Source organism: Protomyctophum parallelum (assembly GCF_964188405.1).
Source record: "Protomyctophum parallelum genome assembly, chromosome: 8".
Classification (NCBI taxonomy): domain Eukaryota; kingdom Metazoa; phylum Chordata; class Actinopteri; order Myctophiformes; family Myctophidae; genus Protomyctophum; species Protomyctophum parallelum.
The window spans coordinates 52426003-52449391 of record NC_139703.1 but is presented as its reverse complement, the minus strand read 5'-3'; the positions used below and the strand labels follow the sequence as shown (position 1 = coordinate 52449391).

General features: G+C 43.1%; 2 protein-coding genes across 2 annotated transcripts in view; both read left to right on the top strand.

The window, feature by feature from the left end:
* The window catches only part of LOC310863096 (guanine nucleotide-binding protein G(i) subunit alpha-2-like), a gene marked incomplete at both ends in the record, with an annotated part of 142917 nt that overhangs the window by 47723 nt on the left and 71805 nt on the right, over positions 1 to 23389 (top strand). The gene's annotated exons all lie outside the window — the stretch shown is intronic.
* Positions 10423 to 10950, top strand: LOC310863743 (phospholipid hydroperoxide glutathione peroxidase-like; the record flags this gene model as incomplete). The annotated part of the gene is made up of 1 exon (XM_083772238.1): positions 10423 to 10950. One exon carries the CDS (start codon positions 10423 to 10425, stop codon positions 10948 to 10950), a length of 528 nt encoding a protein of 175 aa, XP_083628364.1.

Sequence of the window (23389 nt, the reverse complement as noted above, 5' to 3'; positions counted from 1 at the left end):
TAAGCAAGGTAAACACATCTCTTATCCAGAGCAATTTACAATAAGCAAGGTCAACACATCTCTTATCCAGAGCAATTTACAATAAGCAAGGTAAACACATCTCTCATCCAGAGCAATTTACAATAAGCAAGGTCCAGATGCTCTTATCCAGAGCAATTTACAATAAGCAAGGTAAACACATCTCTTATCCAGAGCAATTTACAATAAGCAAGGTAAACACATCAGATGCATTTGACATTTACCTGTCAAGATAGGTCAAGAATAGGGCTCATGTGGTTAAAATGATTGATCAAAGCTAATAGGGCTCATGTGGTTAAAATTATTGATCAAAGCTAATAGGGCTCATGTGGTTAAAATGATTGATCAAAGCTCGTTGCATTTTCAACGTCGGTCTCATTTGACAGCTCAGTGAACCAATATGATGGTAGCCTGGTTAATAAACCAGACCGAATCAGCCGTTGGCAAAAATAAATTGCCTGCCGGCGGATAACGGTCTGGAGAGGCTCAATTGTACGCCCATTTCCTACACCAGAGAAATGGGGCGGCCAATCGGGACACGGTATGCAATATGGGCGGGCTTTGGTACAGTGACTTTCAATGCTTGAGACCTTTGACTGACAGTAGCTCTGACCAATTGCGTCAAAGAGAAAATGTTTCAACCCGCCCCCCTGGAAATGAAATCCAAGCTGAGCCTCCCCAGACTAATATCCCGCGGTCCGTGCGATATTAGTCTGGTTTATTAACCAGGCTAATATGATGGCGGCCCCAGAACTCACGGTGGCTGGGCCAGGCTAGGGGCCAGGCTAGGGGCCAGGCTAGGGGCCAGGCTAGGGCCCAGGCTAGGGCCCAGGCTAGGGCCCAGGCTAGGGCCCAGGCTATAGGGGCCAGGCTAGGGGCCAGGCTAGGGCCCAGGCTAGGGGCCAGGCTAGGGGCCAGGTTAGGGCCCAGGCTAGGGGCCAGGCTAGGGGCCAGGCTAGGGGCCACTTGCACATCTTGAAATCAACACAACCCAACCATAGTGTTAAGCAGTCAGATGGTGGTCAGATTTTGAATGATCAAAATTTTAATCAATCGATTGGATCAATCATTATGCCAAATCAATCAATTGGACCGGCTTGGATCAATGCGGAACTAACAAAGCATAGCCTTTTTTCAAGGTTAGAAAATACATGTATTCATTATTATTCTTTTACATTATAATTTGCTATATTATCATTACAATCTTGCCAATTATTTTGTGGCAATATCCCCACGGGCCCAAGCCCACAAGGCTGATCTCTCCATTACCGTGATGAGGAAAGAGCTCACATTGATTTATTTCTAAATCAGTCTAGAGGGCTAATGTCTACAGTATTCTCTTTGCTATCTGATACTTCCTGCAACCTGTCACACACATCGGCCAGAACCACTTAACCTGCTTGGAAAGCCATATTCCTGAGCTTAGTGTAATCTAGTAGTCAACATGCATACACAGTTACACACCCAGGCCCCTTTTCCACCGGTTGGTTCCCAGTGGGAACCGGTTCAGTTCTCTTTGGTTTTTAGTCCATGAGCCAGAGCTCCAACATTGAAACGTTAATTATGAATTGAGTGTAGCAAAACCATACCTATATTAGATTGTTATCACCATGAAACTTCCCCAATTGAGTACTTACACGAAGACAATGATTTATTGTATTACAAATTTTACATTTTTTTATATGCAAATGAGGCATTATGTAGGATATAATATGCAAAATAATCGAAAATATGAAAAAGCTACTACTGTGGAAGGGTTATCATGTATTTATTTACTTGTATTGATCCTATAAACAATTTAATATAGGGTATAGTTCGTCCACAAATGTTGGACCTCTGGCTCATGGACTAAAAACCAAAACGAACTGAACCGGTTCCCACTGGGAACCAACCGGTGGAAAAGAACTGAACCGGTTCCCACTGGGAACCAACCGGTGGAAAAGAACTGAACCGGTTCCCACTGGGAACCAACCGGTGGAAAAGGGGTCCCAGTGAACTGAGACTGGGACCCACTTTCACAATCCCAGAGGCAGTACGGTGGAAAGAACTCAGGTACATTTACTCAACTACAGGGAAGCTGGAAGTACCCTCACTAAAAACGCCGGGACAACAACGCTCCACACGTCCCAAACCCTTCTCCCTTCTGGCTCCAAAACTGTGGAATGCACTTCCCATCGCAGTCAGAACTGCAGCATCACTCCTAATCTTCCGCCGTAGTCTGAAAACCCACCTTTTCAGACTCCATCATGGCCCATAGCACTTACCCTAACCCCTTAGATAGCATTTCTGTAGACTTAGATAGCATTTGATACAGACTTATAGCATGTTATGTAGACAGCACTATAATTGCATTGTATGTAGTCATAGCACGTCATAGTACATAATGCATAGTAGTATAGATGTATAGTTTATATGTATAGTTTCATTATATAGATATTCCACTGTTACTTTCTTAGCTTACGCATGTTTCTTGATAAATGCTTCTTATGTGATGTATTCCCATGCTTTTGTTCTTGCTTAATGTAAGTCGCTCTGGATTAAGAGCGTCTGCTAAATGCCTACATTGTAAATTGTAAATTGTAACTACTGCACAAGCCCCAGCATGCCTGTATATTCTGGGCGGAACGTTCGCCAAAAAATATCCGATCTACAAGCTGTGTTTGTGACACATTCTGGGCTATTTTTTGCAACGAGATTTGGCGTAGATTGAAAAAAAGAGGTCAAAGTACAGTTGTAACAGAACTCTGTTTCTCTAAATCTAGAGGGGTTAAAGGTTAAATACAACTTTGAGGAACTTCTACTTCACTTGAGTGGTACTTTGTACTTAACCCATTTTGGTGTTGTTATGTAGCTGGCCTAGGGGGTGCCACGATACACAACAAAAAACAGGGGAGACGCAGTTGACCAAATAAATAGAATTTATTAACTAAACAAAAATAGTAAATTAAGGAACAAAATCATGATTGAACAGATGAGGTGTGGAGATCAGTATTCAGTGGTGTAGTGCGTGTATGCATGAGTGAGATGCATGTGTGTGCGTGTTGTATGGATTAACATAAATGTTGAGAAGTGTGCACGGTGGAGTGCAGGAGGCAAATGAAAGGAACAGATCTGGGGAAGCAGGCCTTTATAGGGCGTCGACACCCGGGCCCAGGTGCGAGCCACTTAGGCTGATCATCATGATTAGCTCTGCTCCCCAATCCTATTGGATACAAAGAACAGAGGTTACTATAGGGCAAACAGTAAACGCAACATACCTAAACCAGACAACCTAAGAGTAATATACATATAACACACAATATAGGGAACCGTCACAGTGTTAGCATCATGTTATGCTTTAGCTATTGAAAAATAGCAGATCTACAAGCTCATAGCGCGCCACCGAGTGGCGCGCTAAGAGCTTGTAGATCTGCTATTTTTGAGAAATCGAAGAACGACTGACATAGAAACATGGCTTTTTCAGAAAACAGACATTTTTAGAATCCGATCTCAGGTCAGAATGGGTTAAAATCACACCTGTGTAAAATGAGGGGTGCTCTTATCATCCTGCAGCGTCATACATCATCTCATCCCGGCCAATCAGAATTTGCGTCCTCACCTTCGTCCTCACCTTCGTCGTCCTCACCTTCGTCTTCAATGTTTGTGTCACATAACGTTTGTGTGAGGAAGGACAAACTCAAAACCGAATGTCATTGTAAGTGACATTCAGTGTTTGTGTGAGGAAGGACAAACTCAAAACCGAATGTCATTGTAAGTGACATTCAGTGTTTGTGTTAGGTTGCTTTTTAATTGCACCATGAGCACAGATCACCATAAGAGCATGATTAAAATTAGAGCTGGGACTCGATTAAAAAAAAAAATCTAATTAATCAGAGGCTTTGCGAGTAATTAATCTAGATTAATCACATTTTAATCGCATATCAATATTCAACCCGAGAACAGCGAGAAACCTTTTTTTTTAATGTTTTTTGGTATCCCAGTGAATCAACGAATAGTGACTACAGGATACCACTCATTTTCAACATTTTACTGTCATTAATATACCTGTTGTGGAAATAATAATAAAAAGTCACCCCATTCTGTGTTGCCTAGAACTGGAGGTCTGAAAAAAAAATTGTAACAGTAACAAGTACATCTCAGTGACATCACAAAGCTGTACTTACTTCATAATGTTACTGTTTTTTGTCAGACCTCCAGTTCTAGGCAACACAAAATGGGGTGACTTTGTATTATTTCCAGTTTTCAGTACTATAGAAATGCGCCCAATGAGAAACGTTCCGCGGTGAAAAAAAAGGTGCGATTAATTTATCTGTAGTTAATCGCGATAAATTTTTCTGTAGTTAATTAATCTAAATTAATCGCAATTAGTCCCGGCCCTAATTAAAATATAAAAAATATTTTTCAAAGTCTCAGTCTAAGGAGTTTTACTTCTCTTTCTATACGGTGAGCGGCGGGTCTTTTCCTGTCAAAGTTTCCCTTATATGTTTTTGAGACCACCGCTATACCGTAGTCAAGTTTGAAAAAAATAGGACGAAGAAAGGCGAAACAGTTTTCTCAGTGCTTCAATGTCTGTGTTAGGACAATGTTTACAAACCCTAAAAGCTGGACATAGGAAGGGCTAGCGCCCCTTCAAAATATAATAATAATAATAATAACAGCTAAATAAAATGACAGACCTGCCAAGCCTGCAGAAAGCTTTACTGTACATCTCATCATGCATCACATCAGCCCACATCAGGCCCACCTCGCCATCCCCCAGCTTCCACTGCACTAAAGGGTTAACCCATTCTGACCGGGCACCCATTTTGGTGTTGGCATCATGTTATGCTTTAGCTATTTAAAAATAGCAGATCTACAAGCTCATATCGCGCCACCGAGTGGCGCGATACGAGCTTGTAGGTCTGCTATTTTTGAAAAATCGAAGAACGACTGACATTTTTTAGAATCTGATCTCAGGTCAGAATGGGTTCATCAGACCAGTGTGTGTCCAGTCGGAAACCTCGTATGAATCTGATCTCAGGTCAGAATGGGTTAATGTTTTACACACCACTCCGCCCCCCCGGTCTGATGAACGCCACAGTCAGCGCTTTGATGCCAGAGACTGAGAGTGGCCCGCTCGATTTGAGACTGAGAGTGGCCCGCTCGATTAAATTGGAAAGAGAGAGAGATACTGGAATTATCTGAAAGACAATATGATCAAAGCTGTTGGAGTGGGTTTCAGTTCACTGAGTTCAGCAGGTTTTATTAGTAGTGGTTGAAAGCTTCTGTCTCTTCAGGACACTGTTGTTTTTGGCAGAAAATTTCTATTTTAGTTTTAGTCATTAGTCTCTTGAATAGTTTTCACTTAGTTTTAGTCACATTTTAGTCACCTGGAATGTTCTAGTGTTTAGTCTAGTTTTAGTCGACTAAATGTCATACGATTTTAGTCGACTAGTCGACTAAATGTCATACGATTTTAGTCGACTAAATCTACAGTTGATTTAGTCGACTAAAATGTGTTTTGACAGGCCTTGATGTCGTTGTAAGGACATATTTTACACTTTGGTTGCATGCTGAAAATAGCAGATATTCAATCTCACAGCGCGACGCGTTGTGAGATTGTAGATCTGCTATTTTCAGCATGCAACCCAGCATAAAACTGGATCTCTTGCCCACTATAGTCCCTTCCTAACATTTTAGTCTAGTTTTTATTTGTTGACGAAATTGTCAGTATTTTTAGTCTTAGTTTTAGTCGACGAAAACAACACTGCTTCAGGACTGACTTCCTTTATTCTTGATGCAGCTTTTTGGTGTTTTTTAAATTGCCTGTATTCATATTCATATTCATAGGTCATTCACTGATTTGACCTATCTACAGTATATTCTTTATTTTGTACCCTACATTCTCTTGTGTTGTTTAATTAACAGTTGATGCTTGGTGGTGCGTCTGAGCAAGCAAGTACGGGTATTGTTATCTCGACGGTGCATGGCCTATTTTAGTAGAACACCCATTTCAGACCCGGAAGTGTATCGTTTTAAGACTTTTAAGTCAGATATTAATTACATTTTCTCCAGAAACAAGCTGTATCAATTATGAATGAATATCATAAGCGATGCAGAGCCCCCCCCCCCCCCCCCCCCCCCCCGCTGACAGAAGATCCTGGATGATTTGTTTATTTTTGGTACACATGCTCTTATATGAGGCGATTTAAGAACAGAATCTGTTCAGAATATGAGCTTGTAGATCTGCTATTTTTAAATAGCTAAAGCATAACATGATGCTGACACCAAAATGGGTGCCCGGTCAGAATGGGTTAAAGCACAGAGTAGGCCTATATGTATATTTGGCAATTTATTTTCACATCTTTCATGTTCTGTGGAGAAGGAGATTTAATTAATAAAAAAAAGAAAAACAATCCAATCTCCCTCTGCACACTCCCAGGTATTCAGAGGCAACCGTAGCTCTGTTTCACACCTTTCAACTGGCCTCCCGGGTCCACTGAGCGGTCCGGCAAGAAATGAACTATTCAGCCTCAGTGTAGCCTGATGATCAGCCTCAGTGTAACCTGATGATCAGCCTCAGTGTAGCCTGATGATCAGCCTCAGTGTAGTCTGATGATCAGCCTCAGGGTAGCCTGATGATCAGCCTCAGGGTAGCCTGATGATCAGCCTCAGTGTAGCCTGATGATCAGCCTCAGGGTAGCCTGATGATCAGCCTCAGTGTAACCTGATGATCAGCCTCAGGGTAGCCTGATGATCAGCCTCAGTGTAGCCTGATGATCAGCCTCAGTGTAGTCTGATGATCAGCCTCAGCGTAGTCTGATGATCAGCCTCAGTGTAGCCTGATGATCAGCCTCAGTGTAACCTGATGATCAGCCTCAGCGTAGCCTGATGATCAGCCTCAGGGTAGCCTGATGATCAGCCTCAGTGTAGCCTGATGATCAGCCTCAGTGTAGCCTGATGATCAGCCTCAGTGTAACCTGATGATCAGCCTCAGTGTAGCCTGATGATCAGCCTCAGTGTAACCTGATGATCAGCCTCAGTGTAACCTGATGATCAGCCTCAGCGTAGCCTGATGATCAGCCTCAGGGTAGCCTGATGATCAGCCTCAGTGTAGCCTGATGATCAGCCTCAGTGTAGCCTGATTATTGTGGTGTGGAGTCTGTGGACCCAGGCTAGGTTTGAGTGGCTCCCACATTTGAAAACTAGAGGGCTGTCAATTGATTAAAATATTTAATCTAATTAATCGCATGACTGTCCATAGTTAACTGTGATTAATCGCAAATTAATCGCATATTTTTTATCCGTTCTAAATATACCTTAAATCAGTGGTTTTCAAGTTTTTTTCATATCAAGGCCCATTATTTATTCTGCATTTGAGCCACGGAACCACCATTTGATGACATTTAGCCTTCCAGACCCAAACTAAAGAACTGTATTGATGTTGGCCAATGGTACCATTACGAGAGACAACAGGCCATGTTGATCAAAATAACATGTTTTCTAAGTTTTCTAATTGTGTAGACTCACTGAGAGAGAGAGAGAGAGAGGGGGGGAGAGAGGCGGGGCTCACTGACTGCCTGCATTCACATGCATGCGTCTCTCAACCATTCTGTCAAACTTCACAGTGCGTTAATCGCGCGTAAAAAAAAACGTAGTGCCGTTAAAAGGATTGTGAGTTAACTAGTTAATAGTGCGTTAACTTTGACAGGCCTATTGAAAACCTTCGCATTGTTTTGATCCCCACTGTTTGTTTTTAGTCTCGCCAGTCGCTACTAATAAAAAAATATGGATATACCAAAAAAAACTATTCCAAGATGTACTTAAACCCATTTAGGCCTGACGTCGAAATTTATAAAATGTCTTCTAAATCCTGACAGTTTTCTGTCAGGATTTGCGCCACATTTTCACGATTTTTTTCAAAAATAGCAGACCTATACAAGCTCGTATCGCGCCACTCGGTGGCGCGCTACGAGCTTGTATAGATCTACTATTTTTCAGTAGCTAAATTATAACATAATGTTTGAAACACCAAAAGGGGTTCCCGCACAAAATGGGTTAAGAAACGTGTTCAAGGCCGCATCAAGGCTGTCATTGGGTAGGCCCTAAAATTAAGTCAAATAAATAATTGTATAAAGAATTGAAAAATGTAAACTACAATAAAGTAAGTAAAGATACCTAAAACATTTAGTTAGTTACTTAAATAAATATACTTAAGTTACTTTCCAGCCCTAACACAATACTGTAGCAGCAGTTGTTTGATCAAAGGATTTATTTAAAGGTTTTATGACATTCATTTTCATTTCTTTTTCTTTTTCTTTTTTCTTTTAGGTTTTATGACCTCAATTACACCCACAAAACCTGAACTTTGAACATTCAGTGGATTTTCTGTGGTCTGAAGTTTTCTTTGGGGTTTTTTTTTGGCCTTTTGAGCTACAATGAAAACAGGCAACACAGTGAAACAGTGACATCTGCTGGCAAATCCCATTGACATAATTATATGGGATTTGCAGTAAGTGATGTCACTTACTGCCGGCAAATCAGAGCACCTGTTTGAGCCAGAAAACCCCAGATCACAGAAAATCTACTGAATGTTAAAAGTTCATGTTTTTTGGGTGCAATTGAGATTAGAAAACCTAAAAAAAAACAAGAACAATTCCAAAACCTTTTTTTTTAAATATCACAATCCCTTTAATGACTGTGGCTCAGAGCGAGGCAGGCTGCTGTGCACGGATACTAGCCTGGTTAATAAACCAGACCGAATCAGCCGTTGGCAAAAATAAATTGCCTGCCGGCGGATTACGGTCTGGAGAGGCTCAATTGTACGCCCATTTCCTACACCAGAGAATGTGGGCGGCCAATCAGGACACGGTATGGAATATGGGCGGGCTTTGGTACAGTGACTTTCAATGCTTGAGACCTTTGACTGACAGTAGCTCTGACCAATTGCGTCAAAGAGAAAATGTTTCCCTGGAAATGAAATCCAAGCTGAGCCTCCCCAGACTAATATCCCGCGGATCCGTGCGATATTAGTCTGGTTTATTAACCAGGCTACACGGATACATCCTGCTAATATGTTCATTTCACAACATTGTGTGCCATTCAAGCAGAATGTGATGGTATAATAATCCTCTATTTCCTCCCGCTCAGGCCACTGAGTATGGCTTATAGAAAGCCCTAATTGGTGCTGGAGCATATTGTTAATTCATTATACTGTACTAATATAGATGTGTGTGGAGAGAGCCGTTTTCACAGTCTGGGAGACACAATAATCTACCGCCCATTAAATTCTGACCAGAGAGAGAGAGATGGAGAGAGACGATGGTATATGCATCACAGACTAGTGGTTCTTTAGCCCCATATGTGCCCTCTCCCTATTGGCTCATTCTGTAGCTCCGAGATGAGGTCACACACTGGGCCCCTCCCACCGCGTTTCAGAAACGGCGCAAGTTTCCGCTATGTAAGTTTCTTACCCTGACGCCACGATTAATCCAAACGTGAAGGGGACGTGGAGGGTTTACACTAATTCAACCATAACAACGCCCAAGAAAATCCAACTAGAGATTTGAACCGAGCCTTTACGTCCCGTATTTTGTCAGTCGCTTCCATGTTTATCAAGGAAGTGTGCGCGTGCATGTCGAGTGAACTGAAGTCAGTTGGAAATTTCGACCAGGGGAGGCGCCGGGGAGGCGCTAAAGCTTTTCAACTTCCTTGATAAACATGGAAGCGACTGACAAAATACGGGATCCGACCCCGTGGATTCATGACGAGGAAACCCCTGTGCAAACCGAGCGCTCAATGTTAACCCATTCTGACCTGAGATCAGATTCATAACGAGGTTTCCACTGGACACACGCTGGTCTGATCAACCCATTCTGACCTGAGATCAGATTCTAAAAATGTCAGTCGTTCTTCGATTTCTTTTCAAAAATAGCAGACCTACAAGCTCATAGCGCGCCACTCGGTGGCACGCTATGAGCTTGTAGATCTGCTATTTTTCAATAGCTAAACCATAACATGATGCCGACACCAAAATGGGTGCCCGTTCAGAATGGGTTAAAGCCCAGCTGCACTTCAGCATTTGGGCACCAACATTTGGCGCCCAAATGCTGAATCAGCGGAAAAATGCGGAAATAGACGGTCCTTCCGGGTGCTTCAAAACGCCACTGAGCAACTTCCACTGACATGAATAGCGGAGGGGGCGGAGCTTCGCGCCAGTTCAGTCTCTATCCTTTTAATACTCTATGGGAAAGAGCAGCAGCCATCCACATACATGACGTCACTGCACACATCAGAGGGAGTGTGGTGTCCCTTTTATGGGACACAAATGTCATCAGTATGAGGTCACCGTGCTGACATTGACTGACCTCGGGAGTACTAAGTACTATTGACGAGGTCAACGCTTGTTTTAGGTAGCTGGGAACGATGGGGAACAGAGCGACGAGTGAGGAGCAAGCGGGAGGAGAGTCCATCTACGGCTTCTCTGCCAAGGACATAGACGGCAACCAAGTGTCCTTAGAGAAGTACAGAGGCCTGGTGTGCATCGTCACCAACGTGGCCTCTAAATGAGGAAAGACCAAAGTGAACTACACCCAGCTGGCGGGACTGCACGCCTCGTACGCCGCGGAAGGCCTGCGCGTCCTGGCCTTCCCCTGCGACCAGTTCGGAGGACAGGAGCCGGGCACCGACGCGGAGATCAAAGACTTTGCCAGAGGTTTGTACCGCGCAGAGTTCGACCTCTTCAGTAAGACGGAGGTGAACGGAGACGGCGCGCACCCTCTGTGGAGGTGGATGAAGGCGACGCCCGAGGGGAAGGGCTCTTGGCTGCTGGGAAACGACATCAAATGGAACTTCACCAAGTTCCTGGTGGACAGAGAGGGGCGGGTGGTGAGGAGATACGGGCCGTTAGACGACCCTGTGGTGGTCGAGAAGGACATGCTCACTCTCTTGTAGACGCAGTATACACATTATTATTATTATTATATCTCTGGGACCCCAATGTCCACAAATTAATCAGTGTTAATTTAACTGACTAACTACAGACCAATGGGGGGGAACCGAACCCCCTTTTGGTGTTAGCGTCGTGTCGTGCTTTAGCTATTGAAAAAAATAGCAGACCTACAAGCTCGTAGCGCGCCACCGAGTGGCGCGCTATGAGCTTGTAGGTCTGCTATTTTTTGAAAAATCGAAGAACGACTGACATTTTTTTAGAATCTGATCTCAGGTCAGAATGGGTTATAATCAGACCAGTGTGTGTCCAGTGGAAACCTCGTATGAATCTGATCTCAGGTCAGAATGGGTTATAATCAGACCAGTGTTTGTCCCAGTGGAAACCTCGTATGAATCTGATCTCAGGTCAGAATGGGTTAAGGACCACACTTTGTGAACCATGGATTCCTCTGACTGTGTGTGTGTGTGTGTGTGTGTGTGTGCGTGTGTGTGTGTGTGTGTGCGTGTGTGTGTGTGTGTGTGCGTGTGTGTGTGTGTGTGTGTGTGTGTGTGTGTGCGTGTGTGTGTGTGTGCGTGCCTTGGCCTCTCCCGTGGGCTGGCGTGGTATTGGTGGAGGGGATGTATCTGGACCAATGACGGCCTGTCTTGTAAACCCATCCGTGGGGAGGACAGACCTGATGATGAAGCCCCAGACCCCCCCCCCCCCCCCCCCATATGGCGTATCACACATCAACCAATGGCTCACTTCTACTCTGTCGCTAAATGAAAAAATCCAAAAATCACCCCCATGTGAAGTGAGGGGCGCTCTTATAATAATAATAATAATAAAACTTTATTTGTATAGCACCTTTCATGACATCAAATGCAGCTCAAAGTGCTTTACAGAACAATGGAGAATAAAATAAAAGCAAGGCAACGACATTAAAAAACAAGCAGTAATGCAGTACAGTGAGGACATGAATAACAAATAAATAAAAGATCACTTAACCCTCTAACACCCGCATTAATTTCTACTTGCAAAAAATAGATTTCAACCTTACTACTACTTTGTACTACTAGGACTGACACTAAAACATATGTTAAAAAAAATAAAAAAATAAAGTTTGATGGAAAATTTATAATAATTATATAATAATTATATAATAATATAAAAAAATCATAATTTACATTTGGGGGATATCTTTCACAATAATGAATAAAACATGTTCTAGACATTCTAATGATCACAAAAAAACATATATTACAATTATTTTACCTACTTTTATTAGGGTAAAGGTCAAAAGTCTTAGGTTAAAAAATGTTCAAAATCGCACAGAGTCCAGACATTTTTAATTTGTGTGAATTTCAGCCTCTGTGGGGGGTATTTATATGCAAATATCATGACCAATGTCATTGAAATGGCATTGCAAGGAACATCACTGATGACATTTAGGTGAAAAAAGAACAGAAAAAAATTATAATAATTTAGTAATTAAATAAAATAAAATTGTTGCTAAAAAGCGACGCTGGGTGTTAGAGGGTTAAAGGCAATGTTGTAGAAGTGGGTCTTGAGCTGAGCTTTAAAAATGTCTACAGAGGCTGCCTGACGAAGGTACAGTGGGAGCTTGTTCCATGCCGACGGCCCGTAGAAGCAAAAAGCTGCTTCCCCGTATTTTTTAGTTGCCATTTTTTTAGGCAAAGCGAGCAGGCCAGCAGTGGAAGACCTTAGGGGGCGGTTTGATTTATCATCACACATCATCATGCATCATCTCATACTGGCCAATCAGAATGCCTGACGTTGCCTGGCTGTGATTGGTTTGGCTGATTTGCTCGTTTATACATATGACGTAAATGGTCCCTTCAATGTCACTGGCGTGTAATAATGTTTCAATGTCTAATTTTCGTCATATCTTTTAGTGGACATTTGACCTAATTTCTCCGGTCGTTGTCAATGGCAAATGGTGAGACGTGTGTGGGGGACAAAAGCTGTTTATAGGAGGGGCTAAACATCTTGATTAGGTTGGTCAAGAGTGGCTTATTGTCGGGAACGAGGGTGTCTGTCCTAGACGAGAACAAAAGGCGATGGAGCCTTCTCAGCTATAGCACCTCTACACTCTGGAACCAGTTACCTCTGAAGTAAAAAAAATGCAGAGTCAAGACCGACACACACCGTCTGTGACCGCCGCGCGTACCGCCGCGGCACAGTATTGCCGCGCGCCATACGTAGCCGCACGGCAACACCAACAGGACGCGGCGCGCTACCACGTGGCTGGGGAGTTTTGTTGACTATTATTCCATTGCCACGCCCACGGATAGCCGGGTGGAGGCCGCCGCGCGGCAACGCCTGGAAAATAGAACAGCGGTGCATCGGCGCGGCAGGCGAGGCGTGACCGCGTGCCAGGCAGCGCGCGGCAGACGCAGCCGGTGTGTGGTGGGCTTCAGTCGACACTTTTAAAAAGCTACTCAAAACACCTATAGCGTAAATATTTATATCAAAACACCTATATCGTAAATATTTTTGGTCTAATATAGTGAGTATCTCTCTATCGAGTCTTGTTCTGCCTGTATCTATTTTCATGTATTGTTTTCTGTCGCTTGTTTCTTATTGTCATCGCTGTTTTGCTGTTGTTTTATTTGTATTATTCTACTGTGTACAGCACCCTGTAACGATTGTTTTGAAAGGCGCTTTATAAATAAAAAATGACCGTACCTTTACCTTACCTAATCCTCTTTACAATGCAGTGTTTGAGAAGCAAAGCTTCAGCACATGAACACCAACGAGCAGCCAGTCTGTACAGCGCTGCTTCACCACTGAACAGCCAGTCTGTACAGCGCTGCTTCACCACTGAACAGCAGCCAGTCTGTACAGCGCTGCTTCACCACTGAACAGAACACATGAACACCAACGAGCAGCCAGTCTGTACAGCGCTGCTTCACCACTGAACAGAGCAGCCAGTCTGTACAGCGCTGCTTCACCACTGAACAGAGCAGCCAGTCTGTACAGCGCTGCTTCACCACTGAACAGAGCAGCCAGTCTGTACAGCGCTGCTTCACCACTGAACAGAGCAGCCAGTCTGTACAGCGCTGCTTCACCACTGAACAGACCAACGAGCAGCCAGTCTGTACAGCGCTGCTTCACCACTGAACAGTCTGTACAGCGCTGCTTCACCACTGAACAGCGGCCTGTGATTTGTGTATCTGAGTGCACACATAGTAACTTACTATTGAAGGCTAAAGATTGGATTTCCTCTTCCCCCTCCTCTCTGCGTGGCTGCTGGCTGCTACAGTACAGTGTAGCTGCTGTGTACAGTATCTGGTAGAGTACAGTATAGCTGCTGTGTACAGTATCTGGTACAGTACAGTGTAGCTGCTGTGTACAGTATCTGGTACAGTACAGTGTAGCTGCTGTGTACAGTATCTGGTACAGTACAGTATAGCTGCTGTGTACAGTATCTGGTACAGTACAGTATAGCTGCTGTGTACAGTATCTGGTACAGTACAGTGTAGCTGCTGTGTACAGTATCTGGTACAGTACAGTGTAGCTGCTGTGTACAGTATCTGGTAGAGTACAGTATAGCTGCTGTGTACAGTATCTGGTAGAGTACAGTATAGCTGCTGTGTACAGTATCTGGTAGAGTACAGTATAGCTGCTGTGTACAGTATCTGGTACAGTACAGTGTAGCTGCTGTGTACAGTATCTGGTACAGTACAGTGTAGCTGCTGTGTACAGTATCTGGTAGAGTACAGTATAGCTGCTGTGTACAGTATCTGGTAGAGTACAGTATAGCTGCTGTGTACAGTATCTGGTACAGTACAGTGTAGCTGCTGTGTACAGTATCTGGTAGAGTACAGTATAGCTGCTGTGTACAGTATCTGGTACAGTACAGTGTAGCTGCTGTGTACAGTATCTGGTACAGTACAGTGTAGCTGCTGTGTACAGTATCTGGTAGAGTACAGTATAGCTGCTGTGTACAGTATCTGGTACAGTACAGTATAGCTGCTGTGTACAGTATCTGGTACAGTACAGTGTAGCTGCTGTGTACAGTATCTGGTAGAGTACAGTATAGCTGCTGTGTACAGTATCTGGTACAGTACAGTATAGCTGCTGTGTTTCTGGTGTAGCTTGCTTGATATTGGCTACAGGCTGCTCAGGCACAAACCAATTGCATCTCCATAATTCACCTTTTTATGTATCCATATCCATGCATTCCAGTATCCATGGGGGTGAGTAATCGATGGACATTTACTCATTTTGGCTGTGAAATGACCAGATTAAAAAAAAATGTCTTCTACATCCTAACAAAAAAAAAAAGAAGCTATGTTTCTATGTCAGTCGTTCTTTGATTTTTCAAAAATAGCAGACCTACAAGCTCATAGCGCGCTATGAGCTTGTAGATCTGCTATTTTTCAATAGCTAAAGCATGACATGATGCTAACACCAAAAGGGGTTCCCGCCCCAAAATGTGCAGGTTTTATAAAAAAATATTTAGCCAATGAAAAGTATTAACAAGAGCTTGTGACTAAATAACTGGATTAATTGGTACGCAAGGTGCCAGGTATTCCCATTCCCATTTCATGAAATGTTTTTGGACATGCAAGGTTTCCACGTGGCAGCAACCATAAGAAACCTACATGATTAATATGTACCGTGATATCCGATAAACGAAGAAAAAAAATGGGAGGAACAAAAAGAGTAGTGTTTTAGATGAAATAAATGAGAGTCTCAACACTGCTATGCCTCAGCAAGCAGCTCATCTCTCAGCAGTCTTTATGCGGTGGCAATGGCTCAGGAGTAGGCATGTAACGATATATCGTATATCGCGATATATCGATATTATATATATATATATATGTATCGATTTATTAAAAAAAAAAAAGATTTTCAAAAAAAAAAAAACTTTTTTTTAGGGGGGGCTAGTGTGTGATAAGAAATGTCAGCTGTAATCATATTCCATCATATTCACATGATTGTGGAGAGAAATGAGACAGTAGAGGCCTGCAGAGGGGAGCTGTATATGTGTCTGTGACTGTGCCCAGGTGATGGTCGTTATTGATGCTCATTAATACATCAAGGAAGGCAATTATCTTTGCAATGTAGTTAAATAAAAATTGTGAAAAAAGCTTTGGGGGGGAAGATAAATCATTGTGTCTGGAAAATCATTGTGTTGAAAATATGGTGATGAATGGTATAGTGAACCTCATATGGTGATGAATGGTACGGTGAACCTCATATGGTGATGAATGGTACGGTGAACCTCATATGGTGATGAATGGTACGGTGAACCTCATATGGTGATGAATGGTACGGTGAACCTCATATGGTGATGAATGGTACGGTGAACCTCATATGGTGATGAATGGTACGGTGAACCTCATATGGTGATGAATGGTACGGTGAACCTCATATGGTGATGAATGGTACGGTGAACCTCATATGGTGATGAATGGTACGGTGAACCTCATATGGTGATGAATGGTACGGTGAACCTCATATGGTGATGAATGGTACGGTGAACCTCATATGGTGATGAATGGTACGGTGAACCTCATATGGTGATGAATGGTACGGTGAACCGGGAATTGGACGTTTCCCGGTTCGATCCCCTGCTGCTCCTATAGCAGGGGATCCAAATAGGGCCAATTAATGACCCCCATTTGATATAATTTGGATCTCTGCATGACTCTGCATGTTAATTTAAAGGGATTGTGACATTAAAAAAATGGTTTTGGAATTGTTCTTGTTTTTTTTAGGTGTTCTAATCTCAATTGCACCCAAAAAACATGCACTTTTAACATTCAGTAGATTTTCTGTGATCTGGGGTTTTCTGGCTCAAACAGGTGCTCTGATTTGCCGGCAGTAAGTGACATCACTTACTGCAAATCCCATATATGTCAATGGGATTTGCCAGCAGATGTCACTGTTTCACTGTGTTGCCTGTTTTCATTGTAGCTCAAAATGCCCCAAAACCCCAAAGAAAACCCCAAAGAAGACCACAGAAAATCCACTGAATGTTCAAAGTTCAGGTTTTTTGGGTGTAATTGAGGTCATAAAACCTAAAAGAAAAAAGAAAAATAAATGAAAATGAATGTCATAAAACCTTTAACTCAAGAGTGCAAGAAATGGAACCAAATGGACCCGGTTCCATTTGGTATACCAATTGATTTCTATCAATAATTTAGCCTGGAGCCCCCCCCCCCCCCCCCCCCCTCAACAGTCCTATAACTGCTCCTGATGATCAGTACTTTGAACGGTTCAGTGTGATGACGACTGGGTGGAGATGATCGACACACGTTGTGAAGTGACTCTGAATCTTTTTCATTTCATTCATTCATTCAACTTTCATACACGTACGAGATGTTCATACAGGAGCAGCTTAATGTCCAGACATACACAGGTGGTCTGCAGGAAGATTTCACTAGACAAAACCATAACATTATTTTACAACTGTTCACTAGTCTATAAATGTCAATAGATTTGCTCAAGTACTGTACTTAATGTCCAGACATACACAGGTGGTCTGGAGGAAGATTTCACTAGACAAAACCATAACATTTACAACTGTTCACGAGTCTATAAATGTCAATAGATTTGCTCAAGTACTGTACTTAAGTACAATTCAAAGTACCTTTTGTATTCGACAAACCAATAATGACAGCAGCAGGTTATGGGATGTATAGACATTTGGACAGAAGCTGTGTGTGGCTGCAGAGGAAGGAATTATTTATTTAATTTGGTAGGTTGATTGATTGATTGATTGATTGATTGATTGATTGATCTAATAATGTATTAGCAGGTTTGTTAACCGTACAGGTAGTAATTAAGAAGTTATATTCAATTTAAAGAGGACTACATGACCTTACCTTGAACCTTATGTTGCATTTAATTTAAAAAGAGGACAGAGGTCCCTCTGTGCCCAGTTAAGATCTGCTGCTTTACCTCTGGCACTATGAGGTTGGCAGATATACTGGCGTTCCTGAGGAGCAGTGACTGATCTCAGGTCAGTGAGGAGCAGTGACTGTGTGCTCTTTGTGACCTGGGAGTTGTAGAGGATGAGTTTCATGTTGTTTTCTACTGTCCACTATTATACCTAATAATATACTATTATTCTTATGATTTAAGAAACGTGTTATTTGAAAAGATTCAGGATAAGAACCCAGATCTGTTTTGGACGTCTGAGTGTTTTATGTTAAATTGGTTGTTCAGTTATGACGTTTTTGTTTTTTGGAAAGTTCATAGAGAAGGCATGGCAGTTACGTTGGAGAACGATGTATCCATGAGTTAACTGTCTATTTGTGTATATGTATTATTATATATATGTACAATTTTGTGAGTGTCTTGTAAGCCCGTGCGGGCTGGGCATCTTATGATGTAGGACACTTTAATAAAAACTCTATCTATCTATCTATCTATCTATCTATCTATCTATCTATCTATCTATCTAGTACAGTCAAAGGTTATGCTGAAAGAATAACCCCAGAGGGCTTTTTCCATCATGGTTCATATAATAATGACCACTTCAACTGTGAATACAATGTGACAATATTGACCACAAATAGCAATGCTACAGAAAAAGAAAAAAACTATTTCACTGTGTATCTGCTTTGAACTAACACGTACAGTACAACATCTACCGTGGTACAGTACCGTACAGTACTCAGTGTTTTAATTAGGCACAGTCACAACTTCCTTACAGAGGCCAAATCTACAACCACGGTGGAATAATGGAATAAATGCAATCCAGAAAGAACAGCAGAACTTAACAGAGATAATTCTACACAATCATACATCTATTGGCCTATTTCTTCAGTTGTGTCTGAACTGTGAACTCCATAACCGTTAACCCATTCTGACCTGAGATCAGATTCATACGAGGTTTCCACTGGACACACACTGGTCTGATTAACCCCATTCTGACCTGAGATCAGATTCATATGAGGTTTCCACTGGACACACACTGCGTCTGATGAACCCATTCTGACCTGAGATCAGATTCTAAAAATGTCAGTCGATTTTTCAAAAATAGCAGACCTACAAGCTCGTATCGCGCCACTCGGTGGCGCGCTATGAGCTTGTAGATCTGCTATTTTTCAATAGCTAAAGCATAACATGATGCTGACACCAAAATGGGTTCCCGTTCAGAATGGATTAATATGTCCATATAAGAATGAATATTCAAATTGAATCTAGCTGAAAGCTTGTGACAATAGACATGTTTTTAGTTTGCTAATGAAGCCGGTAAACATCCAATTAAAAACATGCATATCAAACTGGGGGCTACTTGACATTCAAAAGGTTGATAATCTCAGCCTAGTAAGAATATTATTATTATTATCAGACAAACTATTGTGTGATAAGATGGGGGTTGAAGGTTCATTAATCTGGCCTGCAGGCGAAGCTTCCTCCTGGGCCGTATATCTTCGCTCGTATACTACGAGCCTCCATGAAGGCGCGTCGATGCTTTGATTTATTCCTCGTCGTACGGACAACGATCTACAAGCTTAGCCCCACAAGGTGTTGCGGACGTGACACGTTGTGGGCTTGTAGATCGGCTGTGTTGGCATAAGGCCCGGTTCCACTGTGTCTCCAGCGTCTCCAGCCTATCAGTTACACAGCTGCACTCAGCACTTTCCCACTGAAACCAGGTGAAGGGACCTGTTCTGTACCACAGGGTGGAAGTGCACACTTTCCCACTGAAACCAGGTGAAGGGACCTCTTCTGTACCACAGGGTGAAAGAGGTGAAGGGACCTATTCTGTACCACAGGGTGGAAGTGTTCTGTACCACAGGGTGGAAGTGCACACTTTCCCACTGAAACCAGGTGAAGGGACCTATTCTGTACCACAGGGTGGAAGTGCACGCTTCGGAGGCCAAGGGAGATACACTCACTGTCATTTAATTTGTTTCACCATAATTGGCATCGACAGCAAACTATGCAGCCAGCTGCCAAATATGCAACTCATGCACGCGCGCACACACACACACTACACACACACTACACACACACACACACACACAAAAAGGAGAGAGAGAGACAGAATTCCATCAGCAATAAAATTACATTATCTGTTCTGCCAATATGTTGTGCCAATTTGCATATTGACTGATATCCATTCGTTCTTCCTCCAGACTGTTCAATACTGTACCAATGATGTTTATGGGGAGGCAGAGCAATACTGTACCAATGATGTTTATGGGGAGGCAGAGCAATACTGTACCAATGATGTTTATGGGGAGGCAGAGCAATACTGTACCAATGATGTTTATGGGGAGGCAGAGCAATACTGTACCAATGATGTTTATGGGGAGGCAGAGCAATACTGTACCAATGATGTTTATCCCATTCTGACCGGGCACCCATTTTGGTGTCGGCATCATGTTATGCTTTAGCTATTGAAAAATAGCAGATCTACAAGCTCATATCGCGCCACCGAGTGGCGCGATACGAGCTTGTAGGTCTGCTATTTTTGAAAAATCGAAGAGCGACTGACATTTCTAGAATCTGATCTCAGGTCAGAATGGGTTCATCAGACCAGTGTGTGTCCGGCGGAAACCTCGTATGAATCTGATCTCAGGTCAGAATGGGTTCATCAGACCAGTGTGTGTCCGGCGGAAACCTCGTATGAATCTGATCTCAGGTCAGAATGGGTTCATCAGACCAGTGTGTGTCCAGTGGAAACCTCGTATGAATCTGATCTCAGGTCAGAATGGGTTAATCAGACCAGTGTGTGTCCGGCGGAAACCTCGTATGAATCTGATCTCAGGTCAGAATGGGTTATGGGGAGGTAGAGCGGGCCGTCTTGCAGTCGGAAAAGGTTCTATTTTGAATTTGCAGTTTTTTTATTTTGCTTTTATTCCACTCAATGTTTTATAATAAAGAGAGCTCTTGTAACGCATCCTTACGTATTATTATTATTATTTGCACATCATTTATATTTTTGCCATATGGACAAAATGAGTAGAGACAACCACATCAAAAGCTATCCCTATAGATGGCCATTACAGGTCTGCTCCACTTGATTCAAAATAGACCCAATGGACCCAAATGGAACCACATGGACCCGTAGACCGTAGTCCATATGTGGTTCCATCTGTACACTCTGATGAGTGATGGCTTAAACTGTCCTAGTGGACTCCTAATTTAATCCATTCTGAACAGGAACCCCTTTTGGTGTCAGCATCATGTTATGCTTTAGCTATTGAAAAATAGCAGACCTACAAGCTCGTGGCGCGCCACCGAGTGGCGCGCTACGAGCTTGTAGGTCTGCTATTTTTGAAAAATCAAAGAACGACTGACACAGAAACATAGCTTTTTCAGAAAACCGTCAGGATGTAGAAGACATTTTTAGAATCTGATCTCAGGTCAGAATGGGTCAATGCCATAGTGTCATGCTATATCAGTGTGATACATATTGTGAAGAAAACCTAGAGACTAACATGCAGTAATTGGGTCTTATCATGGTCAAAATAAGAACGTTTTAATGGTAAAAACACCATCTAGAACTAGTCCCGGATGAGGTCAAGTCTTAATTGCCACGGACATATTGACGACCCAGACTGAACGGGTCCACACCATCCATTAGACATATTGATGACCCTCTGACTGAACGGGTCCACACCATCCATTAGACATATTGATGACCCTCTGACTGAACGGGTCCACACCATCCTTTAGACATATTGATGACCCTCTGACTGAACGGGTCCACACCATCCATTAGACATATTGATGACCCTCTGACTGAACGGGTCCACACCATCCATTAGACATATTGATGACCCTCTGACTGAACGGGTCCACACCATCCTTTAGACATATTGATGACCCTCTGACTGAACGGGTCCACACCATCCATTAGACATATTGATGACCCTCTGACTGAACGGGTCCACACCATCCTTTAGACATATTGATGACCCAGACTGAACGGGTCCACACCATCCTTTAGACATATTGATGACCCTCTGACTGAACGGGTCCACACCATCCTTTAGACATATTGATGACCCAGACTGAACGGGTCCACACCATCCTTTAGACATATTGATGACCCAGACTGAACGGGTCCACACCATCCTTTAGACATATTGATGACCCTCTGACTGAACGGGTCCACACCATCCTTTAGACATATTGATGACCCTCTGACTGAACGGGTCCACACCATCCTTTAGACATATTGATGACCCTCTGACTGAACGGGTCAACACCATCCTTTAGACATATTGATGACCCTCTGACTGAACGGGTCCACACCATCCTTTAGACATATTGATGACCCAGACTGACTGAACGGGTCCACACCATCCTTTAGACATATTGATGACCCTCTGACTGAACGGGTCCACACCATCCTTTAGACATATTGATGACCCAGACTGACTGAACGGGTCCACACCATCCTTTAGACATATTGATGACCCTCTGACTGAACGGGTCCACACCATCCTTTAGACATATTGATGACCCAGACTGAACGGGTCCACACCATCCTTTAGACATATTGATGACCCAGACTGAACGGGTCCACACCATCCTTTAGACATATTGATGACCCTCTGACTGAACGGGTCCACACCATCCTTTAGACATATTGATGACCCTCTGACTGAACGGGTCCACACCATCCTTTAGACATATTGATGACCCTCTGACTGAACGGGTCCACACCATCCTTTAGACATATTGATGACCCAGACTGAACGGGTCCACACCATCCTTTAGACATATTGATGACCCTCTGACTGAACGGGTCCACACCATCCTTTAGACATATTGATGACCCAGACTGAACGGGTCCACACCATCCTTTAGACATATTGATGACCCAGACTGAACGGGTCCACACCATCCTTTAGACATATTGATGACCCTCTGACTGAACGGGTCCACACCATCCTTTAGACATATTGATGACCCTCTGACTGAACGGGTCCACACCATCCTTTAGACATATTGATGACCCTCTGACTGAACGGGTCCACACCATCCTTTAGACATATTGATGACCCAGACTGAACGGGTCCACACCATCCTTTAGACATATTGATGACCCTCTGACTGAACGGGTCCACACCATCCTTTAGACATATTGATGACCCAGACTGAACGGGTCCACACCATCCTTTAGACATATTGATGACCCTCTGACTGAACGGGTCCACACCATCCTTTAGACATATTGATGACCCTCTGACTGAACGGGTCCACACCATCCTTTAGACATATTGATGACCCTCTGACTGAACGGGTCCACACCATCCTTTAGACATATTGATGACCCTCTGACTGAACGGGTCCACACCATCCTTTAGACATATTGATGACCCTCTGACTGAACGGGTCCACACCATCCTTTAGACATATTGATGACCCAGACTGAACGGGTCCACACCATCCTTTAGACATATTGATGACCCTCTGACTGAACGGGTCCACACCATCCTTTAGACATATTGATGACCC